The sequence below is a fragment of the Prionailurus bengalensis genome, chromosome F2, assembly GCF_016509475.1.
Source record: "Prionailurus bengalensis isolate Pbe53 chromosome F2, Fcat_Pben_1.1_paternal_pri, whole genome shotgun sequence".
Classification (NCBI taxonomy): domain Eukaryota; kingdom Metazoa; phylum Chordata; class Mammalia; order Carnivora; family Felidae; genus Prionailurus; species Prionailurus bengalensis.
In genome coordinates, this window is record NC_057353.1 from 81,837,483 (window position 1) to 81,854,341 (window position 16,859).

At 67.0% G+C, this 16,859-nt stretch overlaps 1 protein-coding gene across 14 annotated transcripts in view; it reads left to right on the top strand.

Annotated features, from left to right (window-relative positions):
* Positions 1-16,859, top strand: part of ADGRB1 (adhesion G protein-coupled receptor B1) — an 81,017-nt gene that overhangs the window by 15,054 nt on the left and 49,104 nt on the right. For 11 of the 14 annotated variants that reach the window (XM_043601908.1, XM_043601910.1, XM_043601915.1 and 8 more), the window contains exons 3-14: positions 8,351-8,512; positions 9,793-9,903; positions 10,346-10,510; positions 11,039-11,203; positions 11,691-11,864; positions 12,130-12,294; positions 12,493-12,594; positions 13,826-13,932; positions 14,144-14,338; positions 14,486-14,554; positions 15,223-15,331; positions 16,546-16,689. In XM_043601908.1, the coding sequence (XP_043457843.1) occupies positions 8,351-8,512; positions 9,793-9,903; positions 10,346-10,510; positions 11,039-11,203; positions 11,691-11,864; positions 12,130-12,294; positions 12,493-12,594; positions 13,826-13,932; positions 14,144-14,338; positions 14,486-14,554; positions 15,223-15,331; positions 16,546-16,689 (1,668 nt within the window). The remainder of the gene's footprint in view (positions 1-8,350; positions 8,513-9,792; positions 9,904-10,345; positions 10,511-11,038; positions 11,204-11,690; positions 11,865-12,129; positions 12,295-12,492; positions 12,595-13,825; positions 13,933-14,143; positions 14,339-14,485; positions 14,555-15,222; positions 15,332-16,545; positions 16,690-16,859) is intronic. The other 3 variants (XM_043601912.1, XM_043601921.1, XM_043601911.1) reach the window with 2 other exon arrangements.

A 16,859-nucleotide genomic window follows, 5' to 3' on the forward strand; every position in this document is an offset into this window, starting at 1 on the left:
AGGTCAACGCCCTACTAGGAACAGAGTCTTTAAAGGCAGAAAAGAAGCCCCAAGGGGTTACAGGGGAAGCCAGTTACCCTGGAACACGGTTCCAATCATGGTCCCGGCTGTAGATTCCAGAAACCTCCGTGAAGCCGTGAGCATAACTGGAGAGGAGCAGGGGAAGGGGGGCAGGCCAGCGCCTCTCCGGTGGCCTCAGGAGGAGGCAGGCACAGCCCCCGGGGGCAGGGGCAGACGGGGTGTTCAGGAATCCAGCAGAAAGCCGTAGGGTAGGAGTCTGGAAGGGCTGATCCGTGGGCTGGGCAAATGTAGGTCACTGTGACCTTGGCTTGGGCAGCTTCTGAGGCGTGGCAGGATGGGAGTGGTCCTCAGGGGACCCGGAGGAACAGAGCGGCCGGGCAGCGGCTGGTTTGGGAAGTGGGAGGACCAGCGAGGGCCGGGTCACCCCCCACGGCCATTTCCCCCCTGAAGGACTGCCGTGTCACATGGGGTATGACGGCCCCAGGGCCCGGCACCTGTGCGAAAGAGCTGGTCTCTGTTAGCGTCGAGGGGCTTGAAGCAGAAGAGTGACACAGGCTGATGGTCCTAGGCTGTAAATGCAGAAGAGCGTTGGAACTGGGCAGGGGGAGCCGGGGACGGGGAGGCAGCCGGGCCGGCACCCAGGAGGGAGCTGACCTTGGCCTGGGGGGGGGGGGCAGGGCAGCAGCAGGGTGGGAGGATGCCGGTCTGGGGGGGGTTAGGAGCAGGATTTGGGGAAGGAGGTGGCTAGACACCCCACCCCACCCCCCAGATTCCCAGCTAGGAATGAGGACATCAGCCGGGTTGGGGAAGCACTGGGTGGAGACACAGTGGGGAGGAACATCCAGAGGTCAGAGTGGACTTCAGGGTGGGATGCCCGGGGGTCTCCCAGGTGGGGCTGCATCTGAGTGGGGCACTCTGGGGCCCGGAGCACAGGGCCGGGTCAGCCTGACCCGAGCACGCTGTGAGTCCTGGGCCAATCCCAGCAGCGGTCAGCCCCTCAGGCCCCTTGACTTTGAAACGGAAACAGCAAAACTAATCCTTCCTGGACGGCACGAGGGATGACACCTAGGAGGAAGTGCGTCTAAGCCAAAACAATGGCAGCGATGCGGCCGAGGCCTCGGGTTCATCACTAGGTGGGAGACAGAGGGCTCGGGGGCAAAGAGGCAGACAGGAGGAGGAGGGCGCTTGGGGCGGGGGGCTTGCCCACAGATTCCGGGAAAGGGAACGTTGGGAGGTGGTGCTCGGAGGACGGTAGGAAGGTGGGGGTGCACACGCGTGTTTTGAGCCGGGCTCTGCGCAGGGCTGATTTCAGCGTTTTTGACAAAGCTCAGCGCGGGGGGCTGCGTGGCAGGGGCCGGCGGTCTTGTGGGAAGGCGATGTGGACTGTGTGTGGGCTGGGACTGCCCGCCACGTGGACGGGGCGGCGGGGGGCTCATCTGCACTGGGCAAGGTGGGCCAGACGGTGGTCACCCAGGCCCAGAGATAGCTTGGACCCCAGTGCCTGTCCCCGGATCCAGAGGGCCCTGATACTTCTGGGACCTCGGGAGTAAAAATCATCTTAGTAGTAACAGCAGCCACGTCTTGAGGGTTTCCTCTGTGCCGGAAGCATCCATATATTAACGAGGTTACTCCCTCTAGCAGCCGGTCAGATAGGCCCACCGAAGCACCCTCCTGCCCCAGGGCCTTTGCACTGGCCGTCCCCTCTGCCTGGAACACTCTTCCCCAGATCCCCTCGGGGCTCCCTCCCTCAAGTCCTTGCTCAGACATCACCTTCTCAACAAACCCTGACCGTGCTGTGTAAAGTGGCAGCAGCCAGAGCCCCCCTTTCCGCCCCCAGACACTGTGTCTCTTTCTCTGTCCACAGCGCACTGAGAATTTCCTCTATTTGTTAGGTCCGCACCCCCTTCTCTGTCCCTGCCGGGTTGTAAGCACCACAGGGCAGGGTGTGTGCCGTGGTCATCCACGTAACCCCCGGCACGTGGAACGGCACCGGGCCCGCAGCAGGCACCTGATGAGCGCTGGTGAATTGGAATAAGGCACAGAGATGTTGAGGCAGCAGCCAGGGTCACACAGCTTGTAAGGGGTAGGCTGACGTCAGAGCCGGCTTATGGCTTCCTGGTGGTCCGCCCGGGGGCTTCGCCCACAATAATCTCTTCTGGGAGGGCCGCGTGCGCACGTGTGGGGGCGCTTGGACCAGGAGGTACAGCGATCACTCAAGGCCTGCAGCCGAGCTGGGCAGGTGCCAGACCCCAGATCTCGTCTGCTGAGCCTGGTGCCCAGGGAGCTTCGCCCCCTCACGCTGGCCAGGGGAGGCTGGGACAGGCACGTCCTCTCCATCTGCACCCCAAGAAGGCGGTGCACGGCTGAGCTGCGAGCGAGCAGGCGGCCTGGCCAGCCCGTGGCCCATTTTCAGCCCTCCCCCAGCCTGGCCTGTCCAAACGCCACATGGCCACGTCACGCCTCCGACCCCGTGAGCGTTCCTCAGGCCAGAGCAACTGTCCCCTCTCCTCCCTGCTGCCGGCCGGCTGCCCGCCTGGCCACCGCTTTCCGGGGTCTCTCAGGCAGGGCCGGCTCCCGCGTCCCGTGTCCCCGTCTCTTTCCCACAGTCTCTCTGTGCGCTTTTCCACCTCTGGTGAGATGGGGCCGTTTCTCTCAAGGGCTGTTTTAAATATTCATGTTTTAATTAAAGAATTTTATTGCAGAAGCGACATGTAAGATAATGAAAGAGCAGCATCCTGGGGGCTGGGAGCAAGCGTGCGTGTGTGTGTCCGTGTCCCTGTGTGTGTCCCTGTGTGCGCGTGCGCGTGCGCCCCGCCTCCGTGTGCCCGCGCAGGCCGGGGCTGCCGGGCTGGAACGGGAGTGGGGTCCAGGCGCGCAGGTCGGGGCCGTGTGCGGGCGCCGGAAGACTGAGGCGCTGGGCAGAGGAGCCAGACCCGCCCAAGGCCACGCGGCCCTGCCTCCAGGCCTGTCACGCTCAGCTGGGGTGGCCCCTGCCGTGGCACACATGACCCCTGCAGGGCGCGGGAGTCGTCCCAACCCTAAGTTCGGTCCGCCCCAACTTCCCTTGGGAAGAAGTGTCTGGAGCCCCTCTCTGGGGTCCACAGGCTACAGAAGGAGGCTGGGTGTGGGATTCGGGTACAAGAAAGGGGTCCCCAGGTGTCTCTGGAGGTTGGGGGGTGGCAGGGACAGTGCACAAGGGCCAGTTGATAAAACTCTGGGAAAACAAGGTTTCAGGCCCCGTCGTAGACAATGCCCATTCCAGATGGAACAGCAGGACGAGCCCCCCTGAGGCCAGAGCCCCCCACCCACGCTCCCCCGGCCCAGGATGCCAGGGATGCCTAGCGGTACGGCCCTGCTTGGGTCCCATGTCCCGGAAAGATGGCGAGACGGGGGTCCGTCGGACTCGGGAGTGTGTCCAGGCCACGCAGCGCCAAAGGGCAGAGCTGGGGCTCGGCCACCAGGCTTTTCACAGGACACCCTTCCCGGGACAGGGGACGCCTGCCTGACCGCGAGAGAGGAGCAACGAGAAAGCATATAACCCTGCAGCTGCGGCCAAGCCGGCCACCTAGGCAAGCCTCAGCTTCCCTTCTGTGATCCGGGTTGAGACGAACCGGGTCTGTGCGAGGCTAAAGGAGGTGGTGCCTCTAGCGCACGTGCTTGGAGGAGCCCTCCTGTCCTTACCTGGGGAGTGGCCCGTGGGCACGGCTCTCAGCCCCGTCCTGAGGCCTGATGGCACCTGCCGCAGTGCGGTGGGCTGCTGGCCCCTCGGGCCCTCGCATGGGGAGCTGTGGGCCCCACTGGAGGATCAGTTCAGTGTCGGGCCGCGTGGGGTGAGGGGCCGGTGGACGGGGGTTGGGTTGGGGAGGGGCATCAGAGAGCTGTCTTGTCCCCCGTGGTCCCCATTTGCACATCCACGCGAGGGTCGGACAGGAGGAGCCTGGGTGCTCCTGGATAGGCCCTAACTTGGTGGGGGGGGGGGTGGGCAGGGGCCTCCCAGGGAGCTGGACTGCGCGGTGGGCCCCTGGGGAGCCCTGCAGGTGCAACTGGCAGGGGCTGACCCCACGTGCCGGACTGGGGAGCCCTCTGCTGGAGGAGACGGGAAGTACACGGGCCGCCTGCCTGGGGAACCCGGAAGTCGGCGCGGCCCAGCTGGGGGAGCGCCCCCATCCCCAGCCCAGACTGGGGAGACCACAGCCTCCAGGCTGGGGCACCGGGGTGGGAAGGAGGCCGGGAGCCCCCTCGCCGGCCCTCTCTCCTGGGTGGCCAGGCTGCCTGGCGGCCATTAATTGGCCCCATTCATCCTTTAATGAGATGGAAATGAGGCTTTGAGACAGAGGGGCATTGAGTGGGGAAGAATGGGGGCTTCTTTCCGCGCCTGGAGGGGCAGCCCACCCCCCCAGCCTTGCCCACTCCTCCGCTGCCCCTGGAAGCCCACTCAGCCCAGGAACGCCGTGGCCACCCAGCGCTGAGGGGCCAGGAGTGCTTGCACGGGGACTCCTGTCACGAACGTGTTCGCTCAACAAACATCGTCAGCCGTGTGTGGGGACCCACGTTAAAAATAAAAATGACAACAAAAATAGCAGCTTCCATGTCCTGAGTGTTCATTAGCGGTGAGGGTATGGCCAAGGTTGGGGACCAGTGTGTGACGGGGACCAGGTCTCAAACGTGATGGGGGAGCAGGGATCCTGTGCCCGGGATCACAAGTTAATCTGTCATGAGGATCAAGGTTCAGTGTGTGATCAGGGCCAGGAATCAGTGTGGGACCAGGATCAGAGCTAGACCTGGGGCCAGTCTGTCCTCTGAGCCGGTGGCCCCCCCTCCCCAGCCTCTCCCGGTGCGCCCCCTCCTCCTCACCCCCTCTCCCCCCATCCTCACCACCTGGGTCACCAAGGTAACCAGCCCTGAAATAGTGGGTGCTTTGGCAGCTGAGGCCTAACCTGAGTCTATCCTGAAAGACTGAGCTCTGCAGCAGTTGCCATGGGAACCGAGTGGCATCCTCCAATTAGCCTGGCTTGGACACCCTCTCTCTCCCACCCACTGCCAGTTTCCACGTCACTCAGGCTTCCTTGTGGGGGCTGGGCTGGGGCAGCCAGGAGGGACAGGCAGGACACGCCCCTGACCCTGTGACCAGGCCCGGCTCCCTGAACTCCAGCGCTCTCTGTTCCTTTGGGTCCGCGGTTCGGGACGGGATGGCTTCAGCAGGTGACAGCACTGAGGCCTGGAGCCTTGGGTTGGGGCTCGTGGTCAGTCCTGGCAGGCGGCCTTCATCTGGAGGCACAGGGGGGCTTTTGGAGGCTGATTATGGGCTCAGTTCCGGCCCCTCTCCTGGTCCAGGGAGGTAGCTTGGCCTCCTCGTCCGGCCCGCCCAGCGGCAGGGGCGTGAGGCTGCCGAGACCCCCGCGTGCGGGCCAGATGTCCGGGCAGCCTCCGCCGTCCGACCTGAGCCGCTCACCAGTGTGCCTGCGGAGGCCATGCTGGGGGCTCCCCACCCCTCTCCCAGGGCCCCCCAGCCCCACCTCTCTGGAGTCCTCGCAGGAGATTTGCAGTTTGAGAGGAAGTGGCATTGAGGTACTATCCTCCGTACTTATGGTTCTTACCCAGCACTTGAGACCCTGGCTCCGTCCACCTTCCGAAGCTCAGGCTCCCTCCAGGCAGACCCTCCGGCAGTGGCCTCGCCCTAGCCCCCCGGCAGCCCAGACCGTCCCTCTTTGAGCCTCAGTTTCCTCCGCCGTAAATGGGCTGCAAGTTGCTTCCCGGCTGGGCTGGGATTCAAGGCTCCTTGTGCTGAGGCACCTGTCGTAGACAGAGCCCACGGGGCAGGGGAGGGGCAGAGGCAGGGGCAGAGGCCAGGGCAGAGTTCCCCGCCCAGGAGGTCCGTCCCCTGGGGGGAACTGGCCACAGTAGCTGGGGGAGGAGCAACCTTTCTTGCAGGGTCCAACAGCCTGGCTCAATTCCCATTTGTCTCTTCCTCGCTGGGGGACGCTGGGGGACGCGGGCACCTCTCCACTTCTGCTGGGCCTTGGTTTTCGCATATGAACAATGAGACCCACGAGGTGTCCCTTGTGGGAATTCAGTGACCAATGAGAGCATCTGTCCCAGACCCCAAGAAGGGGCTCAAACCAGGCCCCTCTGCCCCCTAGGGCAAGGCACCACGAAAAACACAGCCCTGCACCCACCGTGTGGCCCTGGAGAGCGCCTTCCTAGGGCCCCCACAGCACATCTGGGAGCCCCGTGTTACGGTGTTATAAGCCCCAGCGAGCAAGGTCCGCACCTGCCCGCTGAGGGGCAGTGGCTAAGGTCTGAGCCAGCCCCTCGGGCTTGGTCCCTGTGGTCTGGATGCATTAGCTGACCTGCTTTCCCCTTCCATCCAGCACCGACATGCCCGCGTGCCCTGGAGGACAAGAGGCTTAACCGCTGTGTGTCCTTGGCAGGCGTGTCCTGCCTCTCTGGGCCCAGGGGGACGCGGTGCCCTCAGGCCTGTGCCTCCCATGTGTTTGCCCCTGGCTCCCCCTGCTGGTCGGTTCCCACTCCAGGCACACAGACCACGAGGAGGTGGCCGGCCCCTTAAAAGTGGCCGTCTAGGGAACGGATCGGCACCCGACAAGCTTGCTACAAATCAAAGTGGGTTCTCGGGTCAACTCTGACCCCAGCGACTGCCCACTCCCTCCCTCTCCGAGCCCTTGTGGGCCATTTATCTTCACGCACTCAGTTCTGGGAAGTAGCCCCCCTACTGTCCTCAGATGAGATGCATGAGGCCAGGGTGGGATGGACCGGACCATCCTGGGGTCAGCCGGGGGGGGGGGGGGGCGGGGCGCCGCATAAACCTGGTCTTTCCACTCCCGCCCCGCCCTGAGCCCCTGTCCTGGGGCCCGTCCTCTGGGGTCTCCTGAAGGCCTCATTCTCTCCCCATGTGGCAGGGCCTACTTCCCCAAGCCACAGATAAATCCAGACTCCAAGAGGCACCTGGGCCCTTCTGACAGGCCAAGTGTGACCTGCCCTTGGCCAGCCCGACTGCCCTGCTCTAGCCTCAGGCAAGCAGGCAGGGTGGGGTGGGGCAGAGGCCCAGCCCGAGTGCGGGTTCCAGTGCTGGGCTTTGGCAATGTCCTCTCCCTGGCCACTTCGTAAGTGGGTGTGAGGTCAGGGTGCCCGCCCACAGGAGGTCCTTGGGGAAGCTGGTTACCCTTATTGAGCGTGCTCTGATCCTGCTTCGCTCAGGGTGAGGGGGCCCTGGCGCTCCTGAGGACAAACGAGATGGCGGTGGCCACAGTCCAGTGCAGTGGGGGCGTCTGGGCCCCTTAAGCATGGCCTTTGGACAGAAGCAGCCCCCTCCTCAGCCCATCAATGCAGCCTCCACACTCCGCCCGCCCCTCAGCGGCCCCCAGTGCTTGGAGGCTCTCCTGCCCAGTGCCCTTAGCCACTAGGGCCACCAGGGGGCTCAGCCCCGCAGGGAAATGAGGTCCTGGGTTTTGTGGGGGACAGGGCGAAGATGAAGGAGGCTCATGACAGAGGCTGAAAGGGGGCGGCTGGGGTCGGAGCAGGGGGTAGCTGGAGGGGTGTGGAGGCCTTTGTCCCCAGGGTCCCTCAGCAGCCAGAGGCCAGCCAGGTCAGGTCTGGGGGAGGCTTGCCCCAGTGCGGCCACCAGCTATGGGACGTTGGTCTCCTCTGGTGTCCCTGCGCGGGGTGAGGGAAAGAGCACACAGGTCGTGGCCAGGGGTGGGGGCCTCAGGGAACACTGTACTGAGGACCATGGGGAGGGATCCAACAGGGCTTGAAGATGTGTGTCCAGGAAGGAGGGCCCCTGCTGCCCTAGGGCCTATCACCAGAAGCTTATAAGGCAGCCATTGCGGTGGGCAGGGGTGTCATTCATTCATTCATTCATTCTTCACACGCCCCTGGGGCTCCAGCTCTGTGTCCAGCCCCTACATTGGGGACCTGGGTTCAAAGCCAGTAGAGACCCTGGCACAGGTATCTGAACACAGAGAGCTGGAGAGCAGCTGGAGAGCACCCCAGAGGGACGCCAGGCCCCCAAGGCCATCCCCCCAGAGCAGACCCTTACCCCAGCACCTCTGCCCCTCCCTGTCCCTGCCTGCCTCTGCTTCACAGGCCATGATGGCCTGTCTAGGCCTGCACTGGCCTCCTAGCCCTGCCTCCACAGCCGGGGACTTGCTGGCTTCATACCTGCGAGTCTTCCGTGCTGGGGGAGGGCAGGGGGTGGTGGCCTGTGCCCAAGGTTCCCGCCAGCAGACACTCCCAGAGGTCACTCCCTGAAAGACACCCCAGCCCTTTGCCCCACCCCTGGCCCTGACCCCCGCCCTCTGATTCCTCCCAGGTGGTTGGAAGCTGTGGTCCCTTTGGGGCGAGTGCACGCGGGACTGCGGGGGAGGCCTGCAGACGCGGACGCGCACCTGCTTGCCGGCTCCCGGCACCGAGGGCGGTGGCTGCGAGGGGGTGCTGGAGGAGGGCCGTCTGTGCAACCGCAAGGCCTGCGGCCGTGAGTGCGCGGACGCGCGGGCGGGTTGGGCTGGGTAGGCCGGGTGGAGGGAGGGGGCCCGCGGGGGGAGCAGGTGAGGGAGGAGACCGGGGCGGGGCCAGGTGAGAGAAGGGAGGGCCCCGGGACGGGGCCCGGGGAGGGAGGGGGCCGGGGAAGGGGCTAGGAGAGAGGAAGGTGGGGGCGGGGCGGGGCCAGGGGCGGGGAGGGGGGGGACTCGGGGCGTGGCCAGGGGAGAAACCCGTGGAGGAGGGAGGAGCCCGGGGCGGGGCCAGGAGTAGGGAGGGAGTGGGTCCGGGGCGGGGCCAGGGGACGGACGCGCGGGGTGGGGGGGGGTGCCTGGGGAGGATCCCGGGGAGGAGGGAGGAGTCCGGGGCGGAGCCAAGGGAGGGGAGGGTGGAGACCGAGGCGGGGTGGGACCAGGTAGCGGAAACCCCCAGGGCAAGGTCGGATGGGGGTGGGGCCTTGGCCTGAAAGAGGAGGGGCGGGGCCAGGAAGGTGGAGCCTAGCCAGGGGCGGGGCCGAGGCCCGGAGCAGGCAGGGCCAGGACCAGGGAGTTAAAGGCCCAGGAGGAGGGGTGGGACCTGCCCCGCCCCACCCCGCCCGGAGTTAGGCGGGAACTGGGTGGAGATTTCTTCGGATCTGAGCGGATTGGGAATTTTGGGGTGTTCCGGGAGGGCTAATTGTGGGGTTGCCCCTTTCTCCCCCACCCGAGGAGCCCTGGCCAGACCTGCTGGCCCCAGCCTGATCCTGACTCCAGAATGAATTTCTGTAATAAGGCTCTAATGTCTTTATGCATATTTTAGTCGCTTCCATAACGTTAAATCAAGTTATAATGAGACTGTCATTTTTCGGGTGGTTTATTCCCTGACGAACCTTTCCTGGAGAGAGGAGCTCATCTCAAGAACCTGGGGAGGGCTCTGGGGTGTCGGGAGGCCAGGCCACGGGAGACAGGGGCGCTGGAGGAACGCTGAGCAGGAGAGGGCAGCAGCCGCTGGGACTAACAGTCCTGCAGGTGGACCCCAGGGGGAAGAGACGGAAGGGGTACAGGAAGGGGGAGAGGGGAGCCACAGGAAGGGGTCTCATGGTGACCGGACAGGGGCTGGTGTCAGGCCGGGGTTGTCCTGGCTCCAGCTTTCCCAGCTGTCCAGTGGGGCCAAATAGCCCTGGTGTGGCAAGCCTGGCCAGGGACTGAGGGCCACAGGGCCCAGGGCGCCGCTCTCGCATTCTGGGGTCGGTGCTGCAGGCTGTGGCCTGGACACTGACCCGAGCCGCTCCTGCAGCAGCGGGGGGCACCAGCTCCCGGAGCCAGTCCCTGCGGTCCACGGATGCCCGGCGGCGCGAGGAGCTGGGGGATGAGCTGCAGCACTTCGGGTTCCCGTCCCCACAGACAGGTGAGCCGCGGGATGGGCCGTTTTAGTTGGACTAAGACACCGTAAAGTGGGGAAAGTTGGTTTCGGGGACTGGGTCTTTGGGCAGATACTGTTCGTTATTAGTTGCTGCCAATTCTAAGTAATAAGCTTGACAACTCACCATTAGGCCAACCTCTTGGGTGCCAGGCCCTTGTCGGCTTTCGGAGATTGGTGTGAGGCGAAGGGGTCTGTTTGGGGCTGGACCCCGCGGACCCAGAGAGGGCACGAGCCGCCCCCAGGGGCTTTCAGCCTTGTAGGGGAGACGGCGAGTCCCGCAGGTCAGCCCGGGTTGGAATCCCAGGGCCTTAGGAGCCTGGCTGCGGTGCCGGCTGCCCAGCGCGGCGGCCCTGCTCCCGGGGGTCTGAGCGCAGCCTCAGCACAGAGGCAGCCGCAGGCCTGCGAGGATGTCGGTGTGGGCCCGCAGGCGACCCCGCGGCCGAGGAGTGGTCCCCGTGGAGCGTGTGCTCCAGCACCTGCGGCGAGGGCTGGCAGACCCGCACGCGCTTCTGCGTGTCCTCCTCCTACAGCACGCAGTGCAGCGGGCCTCTCCGCGAGCAGCGGCTGTGCAACAACTCGGCGGTGTGTCCAGGTGGGCCGGGGAGGGGGCGGGGCGGTGGGGGGGGGGTGGAGCAGCTGGGAGGGGGCGGGGCGGCGGGGGGGCGAGGGGGAGGGGCAGCTGGGAGGGGGCGGGGAGGAGGCGGGGCGGGGGGGAGGAGCAGCTGGGAGGGGGGCGGCGGGGGGGCGAGGGGGAGGGGCAACTGGGAGGGGGCGGGGAGGGGGCGGGGGAGGAGCAGCTGGGAGGGGGCGGGGCGGCGGCGGGGCGGGGGGAGGAGCAGCTGGGAGGGGGCGGGGAGGAGGCGGGGCGGGGGGAGGAGCAGCTGGGAGGGGGACGGGCGGCGGGGGGGCGAGGGGGAGGGGCAACTGGGAGGGGGCGGGGAGGAGGCGGGGCGGGGGGAGGAGCAGCTGGGAGGGGGCGGGGCGGCGGGGGGAGGAGCAGCTGGGAGGGGGCGGGGCGGCGGGGGGAGGAGCAGCTGGGAGGGGGCGGGGCGGCGGGGCAGCCTCGTCCCCCCCGGAGCTGCTGAGCCCAGCGGCGGGCGCCCTCCGGTCCCCTCCGCAGTGCACGGTGCCTGGGATGAGTGGTCGCCTTGGAGCCTCTGCTCCAGCACCTGCGGCCGCGGCTTCCGGGACCGGACGCGCACCTGCCGGCCCCCCCAGTTTGGAGGCAACCCCTGTGAGGGCCCTGAGAAGCAAACCAAGTTCTGCAATATTGCCCTGTGTCCTGGTAGGTGAGAGAAGGGGGAGCTGGGCGGGGGACTGGGCAGCGGAGGAAAGGAAGTGGGGAAGGGCCCATTGGACCACCGGCGCAGGTCACAGGGCCGGGTCACGGGAGTCCAAGGCCAGCTTGCTGGGTTGCTTAGAGGTTGGAGACCCTAGGGCATTCTCCCTCACGTGTCATAGGCGTTGGGATGGTGTCCCCCCCCCACCCCACCCCAGTGGTCACGCTCATGCTCCAGGCTTCATGACGGTGTGGTGGGCCCCAGAGGTGTTCACACCTATGACCCAGAATGCGTGGTGGAGTGGTAGGCCCCTAGGGGTGTTCACACTCGTGCCCCAGGCTTGGTGTGGGGTGAGACCACGGGCGCATTCTTACCCGTGGCCCAGGCTGGGCGGTGGGGTGGCGGGCGGGCCCCCGGAGTCACACCCGCGGCCCAGGCTGGACGTGGGGCCCTGGGCATTCACGCTGGCTTCCCGTCCCCTTCCTCCCCCGGGCCGGGCAGTGGACGGAAACTGGAACGAGTGGTCAAGCTGGAGCACCTGCTCTGCCAGCTGCTCCCAGGGCCGGCAGCAGCGCACCCGGGAGTGCAATGGGCCTTCCTACGGGGGCGCCGAGTGCCAGGGCCACTGGGTGGAGACTCGAGACTGCTTCCTGCAGCAGTGCCCAGGTCAGGGTCCCGCCCCGGGGCCTGCGGGTGGGGGGCCTGAAGGGCGTGAGCCACGGGGGTGTGGGGGTCCGTGGGACACGGGGGTGGCCGTGGGGACTGGTACACGGGAGGCGCTTGTGTTCCTCTGCGCCAAGCTGAGCTCCGGTTCCGCTCCCTCGGTCTCCGTTTCTCTTCCTGCTGCTGGGCCCCTGGTTCCCCGTGACACCTGGACCTGTCCCCGCCTGGTCGCCATCTGTGTGCCCTCATGCCTGGCCGTGCCCCGCAGTGGATGGGAAGTGGCAGACCTGGGCGTCGTGGGGCGGCTGCAGCGTGACGTGTGGGGGCGGCACGCAGCGAAGGGAGCGCCTCTGCTCCGGTCCGTTCTTCGGGGGAGCAGCGTGCCAGGGCCCGCAGGATGAGTACCGGCAGTGCAGTGCCCAGCGGTGCCCTGGTGAGGGTCCTCCTGCCCTGCGGCGGGGCTCTGGGGGAGGGGCACCCCGGCGACTGGGTGGGCTTGGGGCTTCGCTTTGCCGGGAACAACCCCGGACGGCAGATGTTCCGGAGGGGTCTTGCCCTCTGCGAGCCTGCTGCCCGCTCACGGCCCCCCTCCCCGCGCCCTCCCGCACCCACTGCCTCCGGCCCCTGGCAGAACCCCACGAGATCTGTGACGAGGACAACTTCGGCACCGTGATCTGGAAGGAGACTCCGGCAGGAGAGGTGGCCGCGGTCCGGTGCCCCCGCAATGCCACAGGTGAGGGACTCCTGTCCCACCCTCAGAGATAACATGCGAGGCCCTGAGAGGCCCCTGCAGGCCGTGCCCAGGCAGCTCCATTGGCACACGGGAGCCAGGACGGCCCGGCCAGGAGCCACGCCGCCGGCTGCGGTGTCCTGAGCGCTCACCCAGAGACGGCACCTGCACCCACCGCACATCGTGCCCCTCGAAGGTGCCCAGTTATGGGTGGGAAACTGAGGCGCAAAGAAGTTACCGCACTTGCCCTGGGCTTGCTGGGCCAATACGTGGGAAGCCAGCAGCCTTAACCCCCATGCATTCTTGTGGAGGGTTTGGGGGGGTGTGTGGAAAAGCGGGGTGTGCTCCTAGGGGAAGGGGCTTAGCGCCCTGAGGGGTTGGCGGTCTTTCCCCTCTTGTTTGAAGGAACGCGGCACTTTGCGCACCCTTATGTGCCGTGTGCCGTTTAGGAAGCGCCATGACCTCTCTGAGCCTCCCTTTTCTCTCTACAAAAGGAGGGTGTTTGGGGCTCTCCCTACAGGGCTGTCATAAGCGAGCGGTAGAGGGTGGGGACACACGGGGTGGGGACAGCGGTGGAGGTGACGGTGGGGTCCCATTCCTGTTTTGTTTGCACGTTCCTGGTAGCCTATTGCAAATTCACAGAAGCAAGAAAATACAGGTCCCGGGGGTGTGACCTCTGGCCTTTTGCCTGCCCCCATGACCTTGTTCCCACTCGTGATCCCGCACCACGCTGTGGGACAGGGGTCCCTTCCTACCCAGTGGCTCCTGCCAGGTGACAGGGTCATGACAGTTCTTTGGGGCCATCACTGTTGGACACGCAGCCATGCCCAGGTCCCTGGCCACTTCCTGGGAGTAAGTTCTGGGTTACAACTGATGCCAGGTGCCCCCTCAGTGTCGACGGGCCATCAGGGCCTTCCGAGGCCTCTAGTGCTCTGTGGGTGACGCTGGGCAGGGACCCAGGCGGTTGGCTCTCCGGGGGCTCTGGGTTGGGGGGACTGCAGGAGAGCCCCCCCCCCACTCCGCCCCCGTGCACGTGGGGTCCCGGGCACCTGACTTCAGGAGCCGCTGCTACCTGTGTGGAAGGAAAGGAACAGGGAGGCTGGGCCGCGTGCTGGCCCTGCTCTCCGTGGAAGGCCGTGGGCGAGTCCCTGCTTCCGGGGCGGGAGGGGCGTGTGCCGGGGGGCCACGGGTGGGACCCCTGCACTGGAGGCAGAGATGACCCACTTCTCTCCAGGCCTCATCCTGCGACGCTGTGAGCTGGACGAGGAAGGCATCGCCTACTGGGAGCCCCCCACCTACATCCGCTGCGTCTCCATCGACTACCGGAACATCCAGATGATGGTGAGGGTGGCCGCTGGGGTCTCCTGCCCTGGCCGGCACTCCGCTGCCCTTTAACCCCAGACGTGGCCCCGTGGCCCCCGTGGCTTGCCCCGCGGATGCGAGTCAGCTGGGGCCACGGGCTGGGGGCTGCAGAGGGCCCGGGCGTGGGGGTCCTCGGTACCTGCCCGGGAGGATCCTGCAGACTCGTGGCACCCGCCCTCCATCTCCCCAGACCCGGGAGCACCTGGCGAAGGCTCAGCGTGGGCTGCCCGGGGAGGGGGTCTCCGAGGTCATCCAGACACTGGTGGAGATCTCCCAGGACGGGACCAGCTACAGCGGGGACCTCCTCTCCACCATCGACGTCCTGAGGAACATGACGGAGATCTTCCGGAGGGCGTACTATAGCCCCACCCCCGGGGATGCGCAGGTGGGGCCCCCGAGGGCAGCCCCGGGGAGGACGAAGGGGGAGTGGGCCCCGACCTGGCCCCCTGCAGAGCCCCGACCCCACTCATGCGCCGAGCCACATTCTGGCACTTTTTCTCGGCTCACTGGCCCTTCTTCCTCTTCTTTCCAGAACTTTGTGCAGATCATCAGCAACCTGCTGGCAGAGGAGAACCGGGACAAGTGGGAGGAGGCCCAGCTGGTACGGATGCCAGCCTGGGCCCCGCGGTCACGGCAGCAGGGTGGGCACGGGCATGTCTCCTCCCTCCCTGGGGCCCAGGCCAGCGGGCCGGAGGGTGGTGGCCTGGGTTCCCATCCCAGCACAGCCTCTGCACCGGCGTGACTTTGAGGAATCTGATTCCCGCCCAGCTTCCGTCTCCCCATCTGCCAGGGGACGGTAGTTCACCTCGTGGGCTCAGTGGCGGGCGTGGGAAAATGTGTGGGCCACGTGGCGCGAGTCAGGGCCACCGGGACAGGGTCAGCCTCCCTTCCTCCTGGACTGACCCCGGGACAGTAGTCAGCGCGGGGGCCGTGGGTGTCCGGGGACCCCTCCGGTCTCCGCGGGCTGGACCCCTGCCCGCCAGCACAGCAGCCCCCTCCCCCGGACTCAAGGTTCCGCTCCACAGAACGGTGCCGGTGCTCAGAGGTGCTGGGTGCTCAGAGGTTCTGGGTGCTCAGACGCCCCGCTCTGCTTCCAGAGTTGGGTCCGGAGTGTCGGGGCGCCGGGAAAGGAGCACCGGGACCCTGGAGAGGGGGCCACCGATGCGGGAGTGGAGGGACGGGAGGGTGTGACCCGGGCCGGGCGCGGGGTGTTCCGGGACACCTCATTTTGCTCTGGGCCCCCCGCCCCCCCCCCCCCCCGGTCCCCAGATGGGCCCCAACGCCAAGGAGCTCTTCCGGCTGGTGGAGGACTTCGTGGACGTCATCGGCTTCCGCATGAAGGACTTGCGGGACGCGTACCAGGTCACAGACAACCTGGGTGAGCCCCGGCCCTCCCGCCTGCATCCCCTCGTCTACGGGGACGGGCCCGGCGGCCTCCCTGCGGCCCTCACGCAAGCGGCCCCGCGCCCCTGACCGCCTGAGGGGTATCGGGAGCTGTGCTCGCAGCCGCAGCCGTGCCCGTCGTCACCCCTCACGCCTCACACCTGCACACCTCACACCTGCACACCCCTACGCGTCTCACACCCCACACGCCTCACCCGTACGCGCCTCACACGCACGCGCCTCACACGCACGCGCCTCACACCCCACGCGCCTCACACGCACGCGCCTCATATCCACACGCCCACACACCTTACGCACCCCAACCCCCATGCACCTCATATACCTACACACCCCATAGTCCGTGTACTGCGCACTCAGAGAGTGGGCCCCATCTGTCCCCACGTCCTCATAGAGGGAAGACGCCCTGGTCCCCAGAGTTGGCCCCACAGGTGAAGGAGGGCCCAGGCAGGTAGCCAGGCCTGGAGGGGCACGGGCGTGCGGGCAGGGGGCCCCATGTGAACAAAGGCACGGACGGAGGTGTGAACTGGCCGCGGGGGTGGGTGTCTGTCGGGGGACGGGCCCGGAGGTGGGTGAAGGCCCAGGCGTCCGGGCACCGTGGCGGAGGCCGTTGGCCCCGGAGGCCCTCCCCCTTCACCCCACACCCGCCGAGGGCAGCTCCGCGCGGGCCCCGACCCGGCCCCGGGGTGCGGGGTGAGGGGAGCGGGCGTCCACCCGACACCGGTGGGCCGGGGTGAAGGCGACTTGGAGACACCGGGACCCCCCCCACCCCCGTCCCGGGTGTGACACGCGGCCCCCAGGGATGCCCTGTGAGGTGGGGTGTCTTCCTACCCCTTCTATAGAGCCCGTAGGGAGGGGGCCCGGGCTCCAGCCTCCCAGGGAGGAAGGGGGGCCCCTAGGGGACCCGGCCCCCGGCACCCCTTGGTGGCTGCAGGCCTGACTGCAGAAGCCGCCTTCGACCCCTCCCGGGGCCGTGGGGGCCGCATCCAAGCCTGGGTCCTCACAGTGGCAGGGGGGCTCCCGCTGGGGCGGGGGGTGGGGGCTGTCTGAGGGCTCGGACGAGGCGGGAAAGCTGCCCCTGTTGGTGCCCGCTCTGAGCCGGGAGCTCCCCAGGGCTGAGGCACCTGTCGTGTAACTGCCCTCCGCCTCTGTCCATCCGTCCCCGTGTCTCTGGCCGTCCCCTCCGCCCAGTCCTCAGCATCCACAAGCTCCCGGCCAGCGGAGCCACAGACATCAGCTTCCCCATGAAGGGCTGGCGGGCCACGGGCGACTGGGCCAAGGTGCCGGAGGACAGGGTCACCGTGTCCAAGAGTGTCTTCTCCACGGGGCTGGCAGGTGAGGGGCCCCAGGCTGCGGGAGGGGCCCTCACGGGAGACTCACCGCCCCCCCCTCTGGGAGGTTCCTTCTGGAGTCTGGCCTGCTGCCTCAAGGACCAGGCCAGCGGTCGTTTCCTCTCCGTGTTCCTGAGGTCCGCCTCCTCCAGGAAGCCTTCCCTGCCCTTCCTG